General features: G+C 49.5%; 1 protein-coding gene across 1 annotated transcript in view; it reads left to right on the top strand.

Annotated features, from left to right (window-relative positions):
- Positions 1-17,289, top strand: part of RAB6B (RAB6B, member RAS oncogene family) — a 57,852-nt gene extending 40,563 nt beyond the window's left edge. Inside the window, exons 3-8 of the mRNA XM_016140326.2 lie at positions 4,223-4,276; positions 4,484-4,589; positions 6,218-6,329; positions 7,455-7,548; positions 10,460-10,526; positions 12,815-17,289. Of these exons, the coding sequence (XP_015995812.1) occupies positions 4,223-4,276; positions 4,484-4,589; positions 6,218-6,329; positions 7,455-7,548; positions 10,460-10,526; positions 12,815-12,879 (498 nt within the window). The 3' untranslated portion in view covers positions 12,880-17,289. The remainder of the gene's footprint in view (positions 1-4,222; positions 4,277-4,483; positions 4,590-6,217; positions 6,330-7,454; positions 7,549-10,459; positions 10,527-12,814) is intronic.
- Positions 17,290-20,377: the final 3,088 nt, after the last annotated feature.

The raw sequence follows: 20,377 nt of genomic DNA on the forward strand, positions 1-20,377 counted from the left end.
GAGAGCCCCTTAGTGACAGGGAGGGATTTTTCTTCTTTAGGATGTGAGAATTTTGAAAATGTTTCTTGGACAAAAGGAAAGAGTGAGTAGAGAATGAGAGGTTACAGATGCAGAAGAGAAAGGAGATGACTGAGAGAGCATCACTTAGAGGGAGAGGACCAGAGCCAAGAGGACCCAAAGGAGAGCTCCCTTTGAGCAGGAGAAGGAGCAAATACTCAGAGCCTGGAGGGATGCGGGGATAAGGCTGGACACATGTAGACAACTTTGCAAATACGTTTTGAATCCTGACTGCCACTTCCAGTTGTCGACAATAGAAAAGTAACTTACCATCTCATATTCAGTTTTCTTAGCAATGACATATGAATACTAAAGAACATAACCCATAATGTAGGTTATTAGGAATAAACAATGCACGTAAAGCTCTTAGCACAATAGCCGGCAAATGATAAGAACCCAGATGTGGAGTCATTGTTACTGTGGTTATCATTGTTGTTACATTAGAGCATAAAACAAAGGAATTGAAGGGGTTTGTACCTCATGTTGTAAAGTCAGACTTTAGGTCATCTTCTGAGAGTGACCTGTGCTGAGGATGGAGCAAGAGGAAAACAGTGGAGATTGTTATAAACTATTGCTGATACGGATGGAAGCAGAGGTGATAAGGGCAAGTCATGCGTTTTTATATTTATCCATAGACTTACCATGCTGTTAGCTTCCTTCTTTAAAAATTCAAATTTCCATCTGTAAAATTTCCCTTCAACCGAGAAAGCATTTCTTGTAATGAGGACCCACTGGTGACAAATGATCACAGCTTTCCCTTGTCTGAAAATGAAAATGTTTTTGTTTTGCCTTCATTGTTGAAGGAAATTTTCACTGGCTGTAGAAGTCTAGGTGACATGATGATGGTTGTTTCTCTTGGAGCTTCAAAGATGTTGTTCCATTGTCTTCCATTGTCTACTGTTCTACATTGTTCCTGATGAGAAACTACCCATCATTCTTGTCATTGTTTCCTTGTATATAATGTGTTTTCTATTTCTGACTGTTATTAAGCTTTCCCTTTATCTTTGCTTTTAGCAATTTGACTATGACTTGCTTTGGTATGGTTTTCTTTGTATTTATGCTATTTTAGATTCACCGAACTTCATGGAACTGTGGTTTAATGTTTCTAATCAAATCGGGAACATTTGGGGCCAGTACTTTTTCAAAAAAAAAATTTGCCGATTCTGTTTCTATCCTTTTTTATGAGAACCTAATTACATGTATATCAGACCACTTGTTATTGTCCTAGAAATTCTCAATCATGTGTTTATTTTTATTGCATCTTTTTTCTCTCTGTTCTTCAGTTTGAATAGTTTCTTTTGGCCTTTCTTCAAGTTCACTGACCTTTCCTCTGCAGTATCCCAGTAACTATTATGCAAATCCAGCATATTTTCATTTTCAATACAGTATTTTTCAGTGTTAAAATTTCCGTTTTTTTCTTTTGGAGCTTCCTTACATCTCTTGCAATTCACCTAACATATTCATTTCCTTTATATTTTAACATATTTATCTCAGTTATTTTAAAGTCCTGTCTGCTAATCTAATATTCTTCCAGGGTTCTGTTGCTATTGATTTTTTCTCTTGATTATGGCTTGAATTTCCTGCCTTTTTATATGTCTATAATCTTTTTTTGTTGTGTGGTGGATATTGTGAATAATAAGTTATGGAGATTATTGGATCGTTACCTCCCTCTGATGAGTGTTGAGTTTTATTTTAATAGGAAATTAAATTATGGGCAGCTAATTTTTTTTTTGGTAGGGTTACCTACTATGTTTAAACTTTCAAGATAGGTCTCTTTTGGTTTTTCCCTTAGTTTTCTGAGAAACCCAAAGTAACAGTGGCTTAGGCGAAATAGAAGTTCATTTCTGTCACACAACAGTCTGGGCGTCAGCAGTGCAAGGCTGCTGAGGTGGCTCCCCAGGGTCAGGAATGCAGGCTTCCTCTGTCTTATTGACTTGTCTGTCACTAAATTCTGTCACCCTCATCTGGATGGGCCAGTATGACTGACCACCACTTGTCTTCATTCTAAGCGATAGGAAAGGGAACGAGGGCAGCTGTGAGTACATCTCCCCACCCCATGAAGGACTCATCCCAGAAGATGTATACATCACCTTCACATCCCATTGACCAGCACTTAGCCACCCAGCTATGAAGAAAGCTGGGGAGTACAGTTTTTATTTGGGGCAGGCATAAGTCCACCCACACATTCGTAGTCCTTACAGAAAAGGAGACTGCATGTTGGGGTCAGCCAGCAGTCCCTGCCACCATTCCTGTGCTCATGCACCTGGTTTTTAGCTGAAGCGTCACTTGGCAGAAGGAGCTTGACTCTCCCTGGGGATCCCACTGAGCACTGATGAGTTGAGAGAGAGCTACCCATTCTGCATATTTCTCCTTGCGGATATCAGAAGACAAGGATTATCGCTCTAACATACACCAGTAAATGGATGTCGTGTGACTATTAAGGAACAAAGCTTAGGCCACAAGCTGCCCATCAATTCCAGACTGGTTCCCCAGTGGCTGCACCGTGCAGGAGAGGTGTGCAAAGCCGAGGTGGAAAGAGCCCAAGCGATGCCAGGATTTTAGTGCTGAGCCTCCCAACTCTGCCACTGATTGGTGACGTGACACTAGGCATGTGCTTTAACTTTCCTGGTCTGTCCTTTCCTCTCCAGAGTAAGGGATGGGATTGTGTCTAAGATGTTCGTTTAGTACCTGTGTTCCAGTACCTGTGTGATTCCTTGACGGTTTTTATCTTTGCATCGAAGCAAGCTGCCAGGGGGGTGAAGCCACTTAAACTCCTTTGTGGAATGAGCTGGGGGTGTGAATGCACTGCACGGGCTAGCGGTCAGCCCCGGGGCCTGGAGACATGGGTTCTCCTATTTCCCTGGGCTTCCCTTGGGTATGGTTTTTGTGGTTAAAGCACAGTTTGAAGTTAAAGCACAACTTTCTATGCAATTAAGCTTGTTTTTAAACTTTGCTTTGTTTTTTGTTTCAAAATACTTTCTGTTTCTAGAACTATTATATGTTCATTGTAGAAAACATAGAAAAAGAAAAGTGTAATGAAGGACGTAAAAAAATCACCCAGACATGGGCATTGTGTAAGGTTTTAGCATATTTCCTTCTTTTCAGTGTCTAAGAAAATATGAAAAATACTTATATATTTACTTCAATTAATCAAATTGGGATCACACTATACATGTTTTATATTCTGATTTTTTTTTTAATTTGATAACCATCCCCGCAAATCCTTAAATATTTTTTAAGAATGTGATTTTTAATGACTACCAAGGATTCTCACCACACAGATGTACCACACTGTACTTAACCAGTGTCCTGGAAGTTCAGACTGTGTCTGAGTCTTCGTTGTTAATTTTGTGGTGCTGACTTCATTTCACACTGACAGCATCTTAGCTCCTGTCACAGACATTGGGTACCAGTAAGGCTCAGAGAGATTGGGTGGTCTGCCCAAGGCAACACAGTGAATGAACAGCAGGTTCCAGCCATCTGGCCACAAGGCTGGCCACACACACAGACCCCATAGCTGCCTCACCCCAGGGCCAGGACAGGGAGTGCACAGGCATAGCGTAGGAGCGCTAGGAACCGTCGGCTCCCAATGCGTTGGTTTGGGAAACTCCTGGGATCTCCTAGTGAGACGCCGTTCTGGGAGGTCTGCAGTGCCCCTGAGGAGAGCCAGCTACTCTCTGCCCCACACAGCAGCCAGCCGCCCTGCTTCCTGCCCCACCCCTGCCCACCTGGCACCAGAGTTCCTGGGCTGAGGGGACAGGAGGGGCCATGCAGGCTCCAGCAGGGGCCCACCTAGCTCCTGCTGCTAGGCCCCATGTGAGGGGGCAGGAGATGCGCATTCCAATGGCCTTGTTCCTGGGGTGGCGGGGCAGGCCTCCTTACCTGGGTCTCTCATTCCCTTCCCAAAGCATGTTTATAGCTCTCCCTAAAACCCTATCTTCATCCTTATTTATGTCAAACTCACTTTCTCTGAGAAGGACAAGAGTCTTCACTGTTGAGTGTGTGGTGTTTGGGAGTGAGACAGGGAGAGTAGAGCAGAGTCCACCCTGCGTTTGGCATAGGTGTGCCCGCTTTTGCTGGCCGTCACTGCCTGGAGCACTGAACTTTTTTTGCCCCTTTGCCTGAGACCTTTCAGTGCTGACCTTTCTGTGCTTTTCTCTAACAGGCGACTATTGGGATTGACTTCTTGTCAAAAACCATGTACTTAGAGGATCGTACGGTGAGTGCTTGACTTTAGAACTGGGAGACAGGGAGGGCTCCCTTGGGCTTATCATCACCTGGACCCTTAGGTGGGCACCACTCAGAGTCTGTGCCTGCCCCAGAGCTGGCAGTGCCAGCATCGCAGAGCCAGGTCCTCTCCCCAACCCCCGCACTCCCTATGTGGACCCCACTGCCTTCGCTGACCCCAGGGCCCTCCCTGCAACAGGTGCGACTGCAGCTCTGGGACACAGCGGGCCAGGAGAGGTTCCGCAGCCTGATCCCCAGCTACATCCGGGACTCTACAGTGGCCGTGGTGGTGTACGACATCACAAGTGAGTGGGTCCTGGGTGTCGGAGAGAGGGCTCCAGGCCCCAAGCGGAGCCTCAGCCAGGCTATAGCCTCTGTGTGTGTGTGCATGTGTGTGTTCATGTATGCAAACACACGTGCTTATGTCTGAATGCAGGAAGGCATGTGCTCGGGGGTGGGGAGGTGAGTTGCTTTTGGGCACCAGCATGCTTTCCACCTTCCCTACCCTCCTGTGACAGGCACAGGTGTACAGGACCCTCTAGGCCCTGCTCAGAGCAGGGTCCTGTCTGTGAAGGTGAGACCCTCTGTGCCCTCTTTGGCCCTGGCTGCCAGAAAGACCCCTACAGAGCAACTTCGGTATGCATGTGTGGCAAGGTGAGAGAAGACACTGGTCCCTGGACCAACCTTGACCTAGCAGCTGCGTTTTGTCAGCCGCTATCCCAGCTCCTCGTAGAGCTCCTTGGGAGGAGAGGTTGAGCAGGTCTGGGAGAGCCGTGGGTGGCTGCACTTCTCACACACTGTGGCTCTGCTGGCCAAAACAGCTATTCTAAAGAAAGACTGCACAGCCCTGAGGGAGGCTCCTGGGGCTGGGAGTCAGGGGTAAGGCCTGGTGCAGGGCCCACTGCCCAGGCAGGTTTCATGGAACATTCCTGGTAAGCCCTGGGGCTGTGGTTACAACCGCGGTAGGAGGACAGCCAGGGCACCGGCCTAGCCTGCTGCCCTGGCTCTGCCCATCCCTTCTTTCCACCCCTGTCCCTGACTGGGCTCCCTGCCCATCTGAGTACAGGTGGGAGCTGGGCCCTGTGGGGGCCTGGGCTTGTGCAGCCCGACATAGAGCAGGAGAGAGATCACACGCAGAAAACGGGCTTCTCAGGACAGGCCGCCCCCCCGCCCCGCCACCAACCGCCAGGCATGTGGGCTGCTGAGTGGTGGGCATCGCCCTATGACTGCTCCTCTGTGAGGTCTGCCATGTCTCTGTCTGAGGGGAGGGTTGCCCTGAAATTGCCTTGCCTCCCTGGCTTTTGTCTGCTCCTCGGGCTGCCTTCCTTCTTGCCTTACTCGCAGACCTGAGGGTTCTTTTTGGAAACTCCCCTGCCCTTTCCTGAGCCCCTTTAAGCCCCTTTAAGTAGGGGCTACTGTGGCACCCCCTTCCACTGTTTCTGTGCTCAGCCAAGTTCACTGTGCCCACTTTTTACTCTGAGCCTCCAAGGTCAGATCTGATTCTCAGGTGAGCCATTAAAGCCACTAGTCCATTTGGCAGATTATAACAGTGACCTTCCAGATGGGGTGACTTTTCTCCTCCAGAGGGTGGCTCAGCAACGCAGGGGGCTCTTCAGGGCCCTGGGCAGCAGCTCCACAAAGACATGTGGGTCTCCTGTGGAAGGTCCAGACCCACTGGTCTGTGCAGCCTGCATTCCTGCCCCTCCTGGGTGTCTGAAAGTGCACGCCGCACGTCTCTCCTGGGTGTCTGAGGGTGCGTGCTGCACGTCCCTCCTGGGTGTCTGAGGGTGCGTGCTGCATGTCCCTCCTGGGTGTCTGAGGGTGCACGCTCCACATCCCTCCTGCCCCCTGTCTTGTGCCCGTCCCCCCCTTTCCCCTCTCCCTCCCAGAACTGGATCTCACTCCCAATTTTATCCTCACTTTCAACCTCCAGACCTCAACTCCTTCCAGCAGACCTCTAAGTGGATTGATGATGTCAGGACAGAGAGGGGCAGTGACGTCATCATCATGCTGGTGGGCAACAAGACGGATCTGGCTGACAAGAGGTAGGTGCAGGGGCTGGCAGGCTGGGCCTGTCCTCCACGCCTCTGCAGCTCCTCCTGGACAAGGAGTTCTGGGATGCGTGAGTGGTGAGCACCCTGTCTGACCTGTCCCCTTGCATCTGGGACAGGTCCCTTGTAGGTGTCGGAGGCTTTGAAAGCCCCTGGTAGAGCCCTGCCCATGGGGGTCTCATCTCTGAAGCCCCACCTTGCGCTGGCGGCAGGGGCACGCCTGTGTGCGTGGGCTGCATTAGCCCTGTGCAGCTGGCCTGGCCCAGCGGTGTGTGGTCTGGGGCTGGCCGTGGTCTGGGGCTGGCCGTGGCCATGGCACAGCTGCAGACACGGCAGTCGCTCGGGCTCCCGCCAGCTTCTGCTTGTGCTTCGTGTCTCTGCCCCCATACAATGCTTGTGCTGGTGTGGTGTGGGTGTGAGGTCCTGGTTCTCAGAATTGCCTGGTCCACTGCTGTGTGTGGATGTGACACGTTCTCTGAAGAGGCTGCTCCAGGGAGCAGGGCTGACTTAGGTGCCGCTTACGTATGTTTGTCTACTCACCCCAAGGGACCCAGCTTGGTCAGATAAAACAACAGGCATGGACTGTGGGCTTCCTACAATACAATCTGACCCTTTAAGGAATAATCTGAATTAGCGCCTACTTTGTTAGAATCCCGTCTTTGAAGTGAAGAAAATGGGGCGTAAATCCCAGTTCCTTCACTAAGTAGTTCTGTGTGACCTTGGGACAGTCACTTGAACCTCAGTGTCATTTGGAAAATGGAACTGGCAATAATCCCCAGAGGGGCCATATGTGGTTCAAAGCATTTCATAAACCTAGGCGCTGGCAGTGGTGACTATTGGGGAAGGCGGGTATGGGACAGCCCCAGCCACCTGTCACGGGGCCTGCTCTCAAACTGAGAGGAAAAAGCTCAGAAGGAGTAGAGAAGGGGCTGATGTCCCGCTGTGCCCTGTGTCCCTTCATCCTGGAGGGAGTCCTGGCATCGGAGCCTGTCCTCAGGGTTGGCTGAGGGGCTTGGTCCCCTGCCCTGCTGGGCGGGTTCCCCTCATATCAGGTTGCTTCCACCATGTCCACCAGGGGCTGCTTCTCACTGAACTGACCCCCTCTCCCGTCTTCTCCAGGCAGATAACCATCGAGGAGGGGGAGCAACGCGCCAAAGAACTGAGCGTCATGTTCATCGAGACCAGTGCGAAGACTGGCTACAACGTGAAGCAGGTAGGATGCACCTGGTACTGATCCTCGGCCTTGCTTGGCCACAAGGCCCATGTGCGGCTTCCGGCATGACGTGTGGCCACAGGCTTGGCCCTGCCTTTCCCCAGTGAGCTAGTGACTGGATTGGGGCAGTCAACCAGAGTGCTCGTAAACCCGCCTCCTGGGGAACAAGCTTGCCTCTAGAGCCGGTAATGCTTGAGGAGCACATGCCTTCATGGGGTGTCTGGAGGGTGTTATCGTTGGCTGCTGTACAGCAACCAGTGACACGGCCCCCATAGCATCCTGTGAGTGTCCAGACACCAACTGCCAGTGGCTGAGAGATGCATTGTTTCCCTAGCATCTTTCCCGACTGGGGACGGGGGTGCAGGGGCTCATGCCTTGTGCTTGGCAAGTGCTCAGGGGTGGAGGGCCAGGCAGGCTTGGAGAAAGGGGCCCACCCATGTTGTATGCTGGAGCTCCCCGAGGGGAAAGGCCTGGCGAACCAAAAATGTCAGAGGAGCCATAGAGGGGCTGAGCCTCCGAGTGTGTATGTGCGTGTAGGGGGGTTCTCCCGGGTCCATGGATTCCCAACAGGTCCGTGGATGGAATTCAGCAGGTCAGCAGACTTGGGCTGGAAAACCTACAGCTTTATTTTCACTCACGGCTAACTGCTCATTAGTGTTACCTTCGGTGATGAACGTAGGCAACAAAACTCCGTAACAGCAGCAGCCCCTGTGGCTTTATCACATGCAGATCGCAGCTGCATTCTTATCACCTTACAGTGTCGCGGCATCTGGAACTTGATATGCACCACTACTCGAGTATCACAGTGTTTATTAGACACACTGCCAGCTCTTGACGCTTAGTAAGTTCGTGGGGAAGCACCGCCAGCTCGTATCCGTAAAGATCTTAGGTTTCAGTACCAAACGGTTTCCTTTATGCGTCTCTGTAACTGACATCACACACTTAGAAGGAGTTTGTAGGTGTCACCAGACTGCCTGAGGGGTCCGTAGTTCACAAAACGTTAGAAGCTTCTGCCTTCACGAAGGAGAGGACTCGGAGAGGTGACAAGGGGGAGGGCGTCCCAGGCAAGGGGAACAGCGGAAGCAAAAGTACAGCAGGATGGGTGCCCGTGGCGTGGGGAGGGGACTCTGAGTGAAGGGGACGTCTCAGCTGGGGTATCGCTTTGACCCAGCTGTTCCCAGCGGTGCCCCATACAGCAGTTGGCCTGGATGCGGTGATGATTCACCCCACGTGGACAGTGCCAGTGGCAGTGGGGATGGTGGCAGAGGCGTGGGGAGAGACAGACTGAGAGCCCCAAAGCTCCCGGGGCTCCGTGCCCCTGCCCCAGTTGGAGTGACTGCAGCGGGGCCCTGTTCACCCCCACCCGCTCCCAGCCTCCTTCAGCGTAAGGCTGGGACTAACATGGCATCTCCTGGGGGAGGGGGCCACGCATCCCTGAGGCATGCAGGAGACACTGGGCTGCTGATGGAAAGTCATGGGGGACACGGGGAGCACAGGGCAGGTGGCCTCTGTGCCAGTGATCGGCGTCAGGGAGACACTAATGCTTCCTTTTCTAGAATGCTCTGGAAGCCAGCTGATGGTCTGAGCGGAAGTTAAATGTGGTCAGTTGAAACCCTGTGTGGTTCAGAGAAGGAGTTTCTGTATAGTATAGATTCCTGGACTCTGAACATGATCCTTTCTGCTCTCTGAGACCCACATGTGATCCCAAGAGCTGCCTTCTAACTGGCAGTTGGGCCCTTGGCAGAGCTGTGACCATTTTTGACCATCAGGTAGCCGGAGCAATGCTGCCTAGGGCAAGGCCACGAAGGAAGCTTGTGAGAAATGGCCCAGGCCCTCTGCACCCTCGCCCACATCTGCCTGCCCTACTCCGGAAACCCCTCTGCAGCCTACCCACAGATTCTCACACCCTGCCGGGCACACTGGCCACGTACCCACATACCTTTTGGCCCTGGGTGCTCCCGTAGGGCCCTCAGCCAGCTTGGGCACTCCTATAAGGCTGGGCTCTGGGTGAAACTATGATGAGACACCCTGTCCTCAGAGCTCACAAAGAGAAGTTAGAAGCCCAGAGCCCACTGAGTTCCTATTTTGGGGAAGAGGGAAGAGCATTCAGAATCTTCTGGTGCCTTGTACTTCTGCTTTGTACTTATGGTCACCTTGAGGTTCCATGTCAGCCAGCATCCTACCTGATACTCCAGCAGACACACCCCCCCCATGCACTTACACAGACTTCCATGCACAGAAACCTCATTTGTACACATACACACCACACACACACTCACATTCCCCCTACACTTACACAAATTCACACAGACACATTCACACCATACACACTCCACACATACACCTCTATACACAGTATACACATCACCCTCACACCCACACCCTAACAAACCCACATCGCGTTCACACTCCTGAGCCATTCTCTTAGAAGAGTCTCTCTCTGCTGTGACTGCGTGGCCCTGGCTCCTAGCGCCCAGCTGCCTCAGTGCCCATGGACTTGTAGCAATCCCTGAGAAGTACGTCATTTGTCTCGAGGGCAGTTGGAAAGTCAGTTCCCGTAGTTCCCACATGAACAGTGGGACAGAAGCCCGCTTAATGGCTTGTCTTCTGGGATCTAGGTCATTTTCTGCACAGGTGGAGGTCCCTTGTGGTCACCATGACCCATGCTTAGCTCCTCATGACCCCCTGGCCAGCCCGTGGGTGAGAGGCCTCCCAAGGCTCAACTCTTTGAGAGGCGCTGGGGTGGAGGCGAGAGAAGTCGATGTAGCTCCTGTCCCCCAGGACACAGTGGGACAGACAGGAGAGTAAAGCCCAAGGTCAAGATGAGAAAAGCCCAGAGGGTGGAGGCACAAGGAGAGCGGGAGGGGAAGGATGGGGCCGGGGCTCACCTCACGTCTCCCCCTCTCTCCAGCTCTTCCGACGTGTGGCGTCGGCTCTGCCTGGAATGGAGAATGTCCAGGAGAAAAGCAAAGAAGGGAGTATCCTTTTCCTTTGATGAGTGAGTGAAAAATGTGCTGGAGAAGCCATTTATCCTAAGTGATTCACTTAGTATTTTAAAACAGTGGACAGACACTGGCCTGTTCTCCAGCCCTGCCTCCCTGGCCGAGGTGTGATGTGGGGCTCTCTGTACAGGGACGAGGCTGAACTCCAAGGTCTTTAAGACTTGTCTAGCTCAAACCATCTAAGCTTCTACTTCCTAAACAGTGTGGGGGTACCAGAGGGATGTGTATGCAGAGACAGTGTGGGGCAGGGAGTGAGAAATAGTAATACTGCTCTTGACAGTGAACATTGATTTGTATCTTATGGGTACAAGTCAAGTCTTCACTGCAGGGAAGGTTTCTATATACGCAGATATGATTTCAGCGTGGTTCAACCCTACTTCATACGAGATGGCTTCCTCAGCAGAAGCCTCCTCCCAAGTCCCGCCTGCCTCCAGCCCTGCACAGCCCCGGAGCACCCCCTGCTCATGACACAGGGTTAGCATGCCACTCATGTGGTCCGCCCCAAACCTCAGGCAACACCCAGAAGCTGAAATTGAGGTCTAGAGAGGTAGTCTGATTTGCCCAATGGGAAAGAAAGCAGTTGTTTATTATCTATTTACCTGTTTCTTTATACTCTGTCATGTTATAACAAATGTGTGTTTATGTATATGTACACACATACATACACACAAGATAAAAAAAATGTATGTTATATGTGTATACACACAAGAAAATCAAGGCATAGGGAAAATAAAGGTAGGAAGACAAGGGAAAGTCAAAGATAAAGTCATACTCAAAAAAAGAAAAAGTGGGAAGGAGAGAAAATGTGATCTGTAGGAGAAGCATGGGTTTTTATAGCATAGTTCACCCTCCGTATATGCAGGGGATTGGTTCAAAAACCCCCACCACAGACATCAAACTCCATGGATCCTCCAGTCCCTTGTATAAAATGGTGTGTATTTGCATATAATCTATGTGCATTCTCCCATATACTTTAAATCATCTCTAGATTATTTATAATACCTAATATGATTGACCCTTGAACGGTGCACGTGTTGGGGGCACCGACACCCCCTGCACTTGAAAAGCCACACATAACTGCAGTCTGCTCTCTGCAACCTTGGATTCCCAATTGCGAATGGAAAATACAATTGACCTTTGAACAACACAGGTTTGAACGGTGCCGATCCACTTATACGTGGACTCATTAAAAAATGTAAATGCTATGGAGATAGTTGTTATACAGTATTGTGTAGGGAATAATGACAGGAAAAAGAAAGTTGAGTCATGCTCAGTATAGACATATTCCCCCCTACAACCATCATAGGCCTAACTACACTGTACCCATCAGCAACAGCGTAACATTTTTTTCCCTGAATATTTTCAATCTAAGGTTGTTTGAACCTACAGATATGGACCCCGCAGATATGGAGGGCAGACCACACGCAAAGGTGAAAGAATTTCTCCCATATCCTCCAATAGGAGCCACAAAAGCATCCCTAGGATGCCAGCAACAGCTCCTGTAGCAGGCCTTCTTGTATCGCCCACCCCCTCCCCCACTCCAGTGCAGCCTACAGCAGGTGCTGAAGCCCCGCCCAAGAGGAGACTTCCTGTGCGGCCAAGGGCCTGGTCCTCAGCTGTGATGAGGCCAGTGTGATGGGTTCCCAGCCTGGTCAGGGCAGAGAGAACAGCCTGGCTGTGCATTTTGAACCCACTTCTCTGGTGGTTCTGATCAATGCTCCTCCAGCCCACAGTGCCCAGGACATCAGTGGAAAGGGCCAGAGAGGGGCCTGTGCCGAGGCCCTTACTAAGGGATGTGGCTTCTCATAGTGGCGTCCTCAGTGTCTGAATGACAACAGGACCCACATATCCTTGTGCTTTGAGATGGGGGATCCATGCATGGTCGGCAGACTCTACACCTCCAGTGCACCTTGGGGTGGGACCGACAAGTAACAAGGCCTCGACCTCAGCTGGGGGTCTGTGTTCCAGCACCAGTCACCAGGAAGGTTTCTGAGAAAGGGTCTGTCCTACTTGTGTTTGGATGATCAACCCACAGCCCAGGACAAGCTTTGCTCTGGGTGAGTGGGAGGGAGGGCCGGGGAAGAGGAGGGGTGGGAGCTGGTGACCCTGCCTCCTTCCTTCCTAGGGGAAGTAAAGAGCAGAGTCCCTGGGTGTTCATGGAGGGATGGAGGAGATGCGCAGGGCAGCTGAGGGGTGCACAGCGTTGTAAGCCAGGTTGGTAGCATCTCTGTGTGAATTGTCTTCCTTAGCTCAGCCCCCTGAAGTGATTGACATCAAGCTGGACAAACCCCAGGAGCCCCCAGCCAGCGAGGGCGGCTGCTCCTGCTAATGCAGCCTGACCTGCCGGCTTCCTCTGACACTACTCGCTTGTTGTGTTGCTTCCTATTGGTTAGCTTCCTAAAGGGGGTGGGAAATGAGCTTATCAAGATGGGAGGATTTTTCTTTTCTCTCTGTCTCTAGGAATAGGGTGGGGTGGGGAGGGAGGCTGGGCATCAGGGATCACGTCACTCTTAACAGCTGTTACTTAAACAACTATTTTTTGGTTTGGTTGTAATATATTGTACTTTATTAAGATTGCCAAAAACTGTTAAAATTTAAAAAAAAATTTAAATCATGTGTATACAACTTTTTGCCAGATAAAAATGTAGTCATTTTTATTTGAAAGATGTGCTTTTTTTGTTTTTGTATATTTGTAAACTTATAGAGAACCTTTTCCACACACCTCTTCCTTCCTGTCCTCTTTGAACTGTTCATCACCTCTGCCCTCCTCCCACCCTCAGCCCAGTAAACTAAAACATTAACTGGGCAATTTAATTAGGCTCCAATCCTTGGCCATCTGGGCCAGACCAACCAACCAGGCCCTGTCTAGTTAAATCAAACACTGATTGAACAAAACAGCCTCTGTAGAGGTGGCTCTGACTCTGTCCTTCTGTGGCTACAGTGGGACATCGGCCGTGGCCCCGAGCTGAAGTTAAGGCCTTGTGGACTGCGGGGAGCCCAGCAGCAGGCCCCACTGGAGTTATTTCTGCCTCTCCCTTCCCCTCCCTGAAAAGCCTTGAAGCGGGTGGAGGGCAGTTGTCACAGGCAGCCTTGTGTTTTCTGTGGTCTGCCCAGTGATTGGCAGAGCAAGAGGTCACTGGAAGGAAGGACGGGGTGCTGTTGGCAGCTGTGGGCAGTGTCACTCTGTGGTTTATTGACTTGGGGCACCATGTGTACTTCTGAAAATTTTTTAACCAACCTGCTCAGCGTCCAGCACACATATTTGGATCGAATCTGTAGGAAGGGCAAAAAGAAACTCAGTGCGGGCCTGCCGAAACCGTCCTCCTTGGATGTCAGGGAAGCTGGAGCCTGTATCACACAGTATTAATCCATTTGTGACTGGGGAAGGGAGGGTCATCTGCAGAACCACTACCTTGAAGATACATGTTCTCAGGTCCTTGGTGGTTAATACTGTTGAGTGCTATTCTGGAAAAGCTGACTTCCTGGCACGGTGTAATGTTTGTGCACATACCTTTGTGCATATTGTAGCAGCACTCTGGTTGGCTGACGTGGGGTGTCCAGAAGGATGCCCAGAGAGCAATCCTTACCATTTTTGACTCATTTCTGAGGACTAAGTATGAGGACCTGTAAAATCTCTGAAGTGATTTAACTCACTTGGCCTGTATTCCAAATAGACCCAGACTCACTGACTCGGAGCCTGCACAATGCCAGGCAGTAGACAGTGAATTGGGCCACAAACAGCAAAACCTGCCCTCCAAGCTGGCATTGATTCTTCCTCTTGGCTGCTGTTGAGCATGTCATAGGTGAGCAAAATGACCATCTGGAATGTGGTAGGGGGTGAATTCCTCCACAAAGTAGTGCTCAAACTAGTTATCACAGTGAATTTTGAGACTTCTCAGAAATGAATTCAAGATGGCAGCCAGTAAGTTCAGTGAAACCTGGTGGGACTCACTGATATTTGTCCAATGAGCCTGTCACACACTCTCTGCTAAGGAGGCTATATGTCAGAGCTAATCTTTAAAGAGAAATTTATCTTCAGGTGAAAAAAAGAGGAACCAGAATTCCCACTGAGCTCCTCTTCCAAAAGGCAAAGACCAATGTATGAACGTAATTCTAATGTCATGTGTTTAGTTTTTATATGTGTGTACATAATTATATAGAGAGATAGACTTGTGTATACACCTTCCACACACATTCTCACAGAGGTACGTGTGCTCAACGTATATTCTTGTTTTTTCTTGCTCTCAAGTTGGAACTTGCATTGTGATTACAGTTTTCGAAATTCAAAAGTACTGCAACGTGTTGAAATAAGTACTTAATATTGTCAAAAAAACTTGTGATTGTCTTGCCATCAATAAAATAATTACATAGATGTGTTACACTACAGGCAAAAATAGCCCACGGGAATATGTGCACCATTTCTCCCTCTGTGTACCTATATGCACGGGTGTGCATGCCACGTGGGCCAGCACCTCCCCACCATGGCACACCCCTAAGTGGTGCTTGTTGGAAGAGTGCTTACTTACCTCGTGAGAATTTAAAGGAGTCAATGTCACAGCATCTGACCTGAGTGGCAGTGAGGGCCATTGCTTGTGGCCTCTGGGACAGCCCCAATTTACAGTGATCTGCACTGGGTCTCAGTGAATGAATGTATGGTAGATTTTTACCTTCTTGGTACTAAAGAGTAGCTTTTCTTTAAAACATTCCTGTAAAAAAAAAAAAAAAAGTAGAAACTCAGTTCCCTTCCCATGTATACTCATATCTTAAGGCACCATGAACTTTTATTTTTTCCATCACGACCTAGAGGAGCAGTAGGAGACGCAGTAGATAGTGTTTGGCCTGATGTGGCCTCAGTGAGCCCTGACTTTCCTAGCATGTACACGACATCCTCTTTTGAGTCCAGGCTCTCCCCAGCTCTGTGGGCCTCTGAAAAGGAGGGCAGTTGCCTCATCTTGTCCTTCTGCCATGCCATTTCCATGGCCTGATTTCCACCCCTCATTTCCTGGCATCTGTTAGGCCAGCCAGACAATGCAGAAGTGCATTGGGTCTTTGGTTCTCGTTTTGAGCAGGTGCGATCACTGTCCTCTTGCTTGTAGGTAAGATCTTGACTCAAAGAGTTAAAGTTCAATAATAAAATGATCAGGTTCTCTCGAAGATGTCATGAAATTGCCTCAGCATCTCCAGCGACTATTATTACATCTTTGCCAAAAATAGGTGGGCTAGTACAAGGCAAAGTGGAGGAATCTTTTTAGGAAATTATCTCAGTTTAGCCAGTGGTTCAGTCCCTTTCCTGAGACTAGCCTTGACCTGGGAGATGAGCCGGGCCATCTTCCTGAGGCCCTCTTTTTCTTTGAGGATGTCAAAGAGCTTCTGTTTCACAGGTATCTGAAAAGTTGAGCATAAGATGGAAAAAGCAGGTAGCGTATTTATTAATGCACATAACATGCCAGAATGAAAGTGTGGCAAAGCATCTGGAGTCCCGGAAATGCAGTTGTATAGTCCAAGGTGAGCACGCTTGGTGATTTACAAGCAGGTTTCTTTCGGTTAGAGGCTATCACTGTCACCATTTTCTTTTTATCTTCGATTCTGTAATGTTCCCAGGTCTAAAGAACAGTGGCGATATCAGTTTAAGTGTCTCAGGCAACAGCAATGAGCATTGAAGTGGTGGTAACTAAAGGTGCAGACACAGCTTGAGTATGTCTCTGTCCTCCTGGTGGCCAGTCAGTGCTGAGAGCCCCTGCCCTCAAGTCCCAGGTGTGACAATAATGGCACCGCTGGCTTCGGTGTTGTGCAGGCAGAGCAGCCTCATTTCTTCACATGGTGGAAGGCAGGTGAGGATGTCAGGGTGTGAGAACATGTAGCTGATGACGGATGTATGTCTGAGCCACGTGAGGTCTGTCTGTCTGCATCAAGCAACTGGGTTGTATGTTCACTAGTTTCCAAACTACCTCTCCCCCAAGAATGTGAGGCATTGTCACCTGGCTACAGAAGTGTGAAGCAGGGGTCTTGTAACCCTTCCTGTTTCAAAGGCAGGATAGCCAAGACAAAGAAGGGTGACTTGCTTACAGTCACCCAGCAAGCTAGCAGCAGTCAGAACCAAGATGTTTCTATCTTCATCCTTAGCCGACCTGTGTGTACGAATGTGACTGTGCACTTGCACGTGAAGAGCTGCTGTGTATGGGTGCTCCTCCGACCATCTCTTCTCTGGTGAGGACATGAGATTCTGTTCAGCGTATCTAAGCGAGCCAGGAAAAATTCCACATACATTTCAGGCTCCTCCATTGCAAATTAGGGCCAGTCCCCAAACCTACTCTGATTGTTGGTAGGCACCCATGGACCAGGGCACCCTTTGAATTTTTGTTTGAAATGAACTATGTAGGTGTTCCAAAACCCTGGGCTCTCAATGTGTAAACTTCCTGGACGTCAGACCTGTGTGGGTGACACTCCTGGCAGGGTACGGTTTATCCTTGCAGTAGGGTTTGGGTGCTTCCTTCCAGTGGTAAGCCTCCATACATCGAAGGCTGGCCCCTATCACGTGGTGTTTGTCAGCTCCTCCCCTCGGTTTCCCTCACCCATCCCCATGAAGTGATTGGGCATGAGGAGCACAGAGGGTGGCATTTCCATCTCTTATTGGCTCAGCAGGCATAAATGGCCACATTGACTTTACATAAAACTGTGTAAAATGTGGAAGACTCAGCATGTTGATCAAACAATAAACTGTCCTAATTCTCAACACAAAGTTTCTTGTCTAATGTCTCTTAAGTGGTACAAACATATATGGGGGTGAGGTGCAGAAACATTTCTTCAATGAATGCTGCATGAAGACCCTCCTATGTCCAATGAATGGTATGTCCACCACCCGAAGCCCTTTGCTTTTTCTTCCTACTCACTTGGGCTCTCCACCAGCTCAGAAGGGGAAAAGGTAGTACACGCTTATTTCCATAATCTCCATTCTGCCTACAGGCTGATGGAAAGGGAAACTCCAGGCAGAACTGAGACTTAAGGTGTGTAATACCTTCTGTTCCTGCTTTCCATTTGCCATGGCTGAGGGGTGATAATGGGGGTGGCTGCAGGGACTGGATCGTTCTTCCTCCTGGTAATTTCCAGGAGACTGTTTACAGGTAAAAATTTAAGGGGAACCATCATCAACCTTTCAGGTGGCACCAAGCTGCCAAATACCACCTCCAACTTCACCCCACATCAATTAGAGAACATTTCTGAGAGGCCCCTTCACATTGTCATCTCCAGAGTAAGAGATGCTTTGAAGGCTGGGAGAGTTGTGGGGACCAATCCTGAGGACAGAGAGGCCATGGGTGGGCACTGAATTGCCCTGACCTGTGAATGCTAGGAATCCTGGGGCTGTAGAGTAAGCCAAGTTCACTAGGTCTCATTCTCCAAGTTCAACTTCACTAATTATCTTTCTCCTTTAAAGGTTCTAAAGTTTCTGGAACACCCTCCAATCTGCCACCTCAAGGAACCCATCTCTGATTAGGAGGGCCAGGAAATAGATGGCAGCCAGATGTAAAATGTGAGGTAGAGGAGGTACGGAGACTGTCAAGGGCAGAGGCCTGAGAGCCAGCAGGCACAAAGTTGTATGGTCCAGATGAAAGCCAGAGTACAGCTGTTCCAAGAACTTAAGGTGAACCATAAATTCCCCAAGGTTACAGTACACAGAGGAACATGACTTCAGACAGCCAAGGGCATAATCTCACTGAGGATGGTATTACACGCACAACTGTCCAGCAGCCCCTTCCCTTACCAGGTGTTGGGATTCCCAAGATGTGAATGTGAACATTACTGAGTTGTGAGTGTCCTGCCTAAGTGCCTGCATGGATCAAGAGATGGTGCTCAAGGTGGCTTTCCGTAACACTGTAGCTGTTTTGCTGTTCCATAACTAAGAGTAGAAAAAGGAGCTTTGATGATTCTATGCTAACCTCTAATTTTTTTTTTAAGTCTATTTCAATTGAAACAAAATTATCTTAAGTCAACACAACACCAACAGGGACACAGGGAGACACTGGAACCCCAGGGGGCATGGAGACACAGGCCATGGGAAGAAGCAGCAGCTCTATCGGGGCAGTTTGGCTGGCACAGCTGCCCGAGAACGCAAGGATAGCAAGGGTGACGCTGAGGGCAGCACTGAGGCAGTTGACCTTGGGGCCCACGCAGTGCTCAGGGGTCCAGCACAGCCATGATGGAGGGAAGAGGAGCCACACTAAAAGGGCACTTTTTTTTTTTGCACCTCAGAATGGGACCATACCACATATCTCAAGAAGCAGGAATTGTTCTGTGCTTAGTATTCCCAGAGCCTTGCATGGTTCTTAGAGTTTTCTGAATGAATGCTATACAAGGCTCTTGTGGGTAATCAACAATTTATAACTAAAGAGAAAGTGAGATTACTTTCCTGCACAGAAGCCAAGTATAGTATTCACTTTTTAAAAAACACGTGAAGGGCTGAAATAGAGGTAAGCACCTTAATTACTGCAAACAATCCTTAAAGTGAGAATGGACATCAACCAATTGTAGTTTTGATTAATTTTGTGCTAAATTCGAACCTTAAAAAAGGCAGAAACATAATATTCTGGCTGAAATGATCCCAAGTCAAGAGACCATGGCCAAGTGCCTTACACACAGCAGGACCAATGGGATCCCAGGAGGCACTGAGACAGAGGCCAGGGGACAAATTAAGGAGCCAGCCCAACAGAGCTGTTAATTAGGAACCAGAGCCCCAGCAAATAGGCAGGTGCCTGGTAGTAGAGGGGCGACCAAGGCCCAGAAACCCTGGTAAAAGGGACTTTAAGAGCTGGGATAAAGAATAGTGCAGACAGAACCTAGACCCCTCGGTCTGTGTGTGTGCCCCGTACCCCATGGAAGACTCCACTGCAGATGCGGCAGTATTTACCAATGGAGCACTCAGGGCTCGTTCGTCATAGCTGTCCCTCTACAGCAGCATCTCACCATGGCCAGCTCCTCTCCCTTAGCAAGGAACAGTCTCTCCCATGAGGTGGCAGCTACCCTAGAAGCAAGTCTCAGTGTCCATACAAACAGTGGCTCAGATGCCGCTGTGTTCTCAAGAAGGAGGTGTTTCAAGCCACAGTTGTCTCGTCTATCACTGTCATACCTGGTCTGCCAGTCCCCATATCCTGACATCCCTCTTTCCACTCCGGCCACACTTGCCTCCCATCTCGTGAAGAAGTGGGCCCACTTTGACTAAATGGCTTCAGGGCCATAAGAGGACACCACCAGAGTAAAGAACACACTTGACTTCCCATCAAAACCCCTTCCTGGCTCCCAAGGACTAGTCACCATGACCTCATCCTGGCCCAAACCTATAAGGATGAGATGACTACATTGCAGGAGTAGGAAGCAGGATAACAGGGCCCAGGAGAGACTCTATAACCTGCCTGCGCACTTCATCCTGTGAGAAAAAACTAAACAGGGCTTGTGGTCCAAAGGACTTAAAAACCATGCATACTAAAGGCACACTCCAGGTCAGACCATTCTGAGGTGCTCTCAGGAGCCCCATGTGCCTGTAAGGGCATATTAAGCATGCTGATTCCTGAGACCACACCAGAGCTGCTCTCTAATTGAATGTTTATGAGCAGGGTCCTCAAATCAGCAGTTTTAACAAGCATCAGAGAATTCTGATACACGCTGATATGAGACTCACTGCCTGAAACATAACTTTCCTTTTTCAGATCACCTTTAGGCCTTGAATAAATTCGACTTTGCTCTCCTCCTTTAGTCACTTTTTTAGTGTATGGCTTCTTTTAATAAAGTAAAGCACTTTAACGGGGCGGCGGGGGAGGGGGGAGACGGGGCTGAGA

Source organism: Rousettus aegyptiacus, unplaced genomic scaffold (assembly GCF_014176215.1).
Source record: "Rousettus aegyptiacus isolate mRouAeg1 unplaced genomic scaffold, mRouAeg1.p scaffold_m13_p_4, whole genome shotgun sequence".
Taxonomy (NCBI): domain Eukaryota; kingdom Metazoa; phylum Chordata; class Mammalia; order Chiroptera; family Pteropodidae; genus Rousettus; species Rousettus aegyptiacus.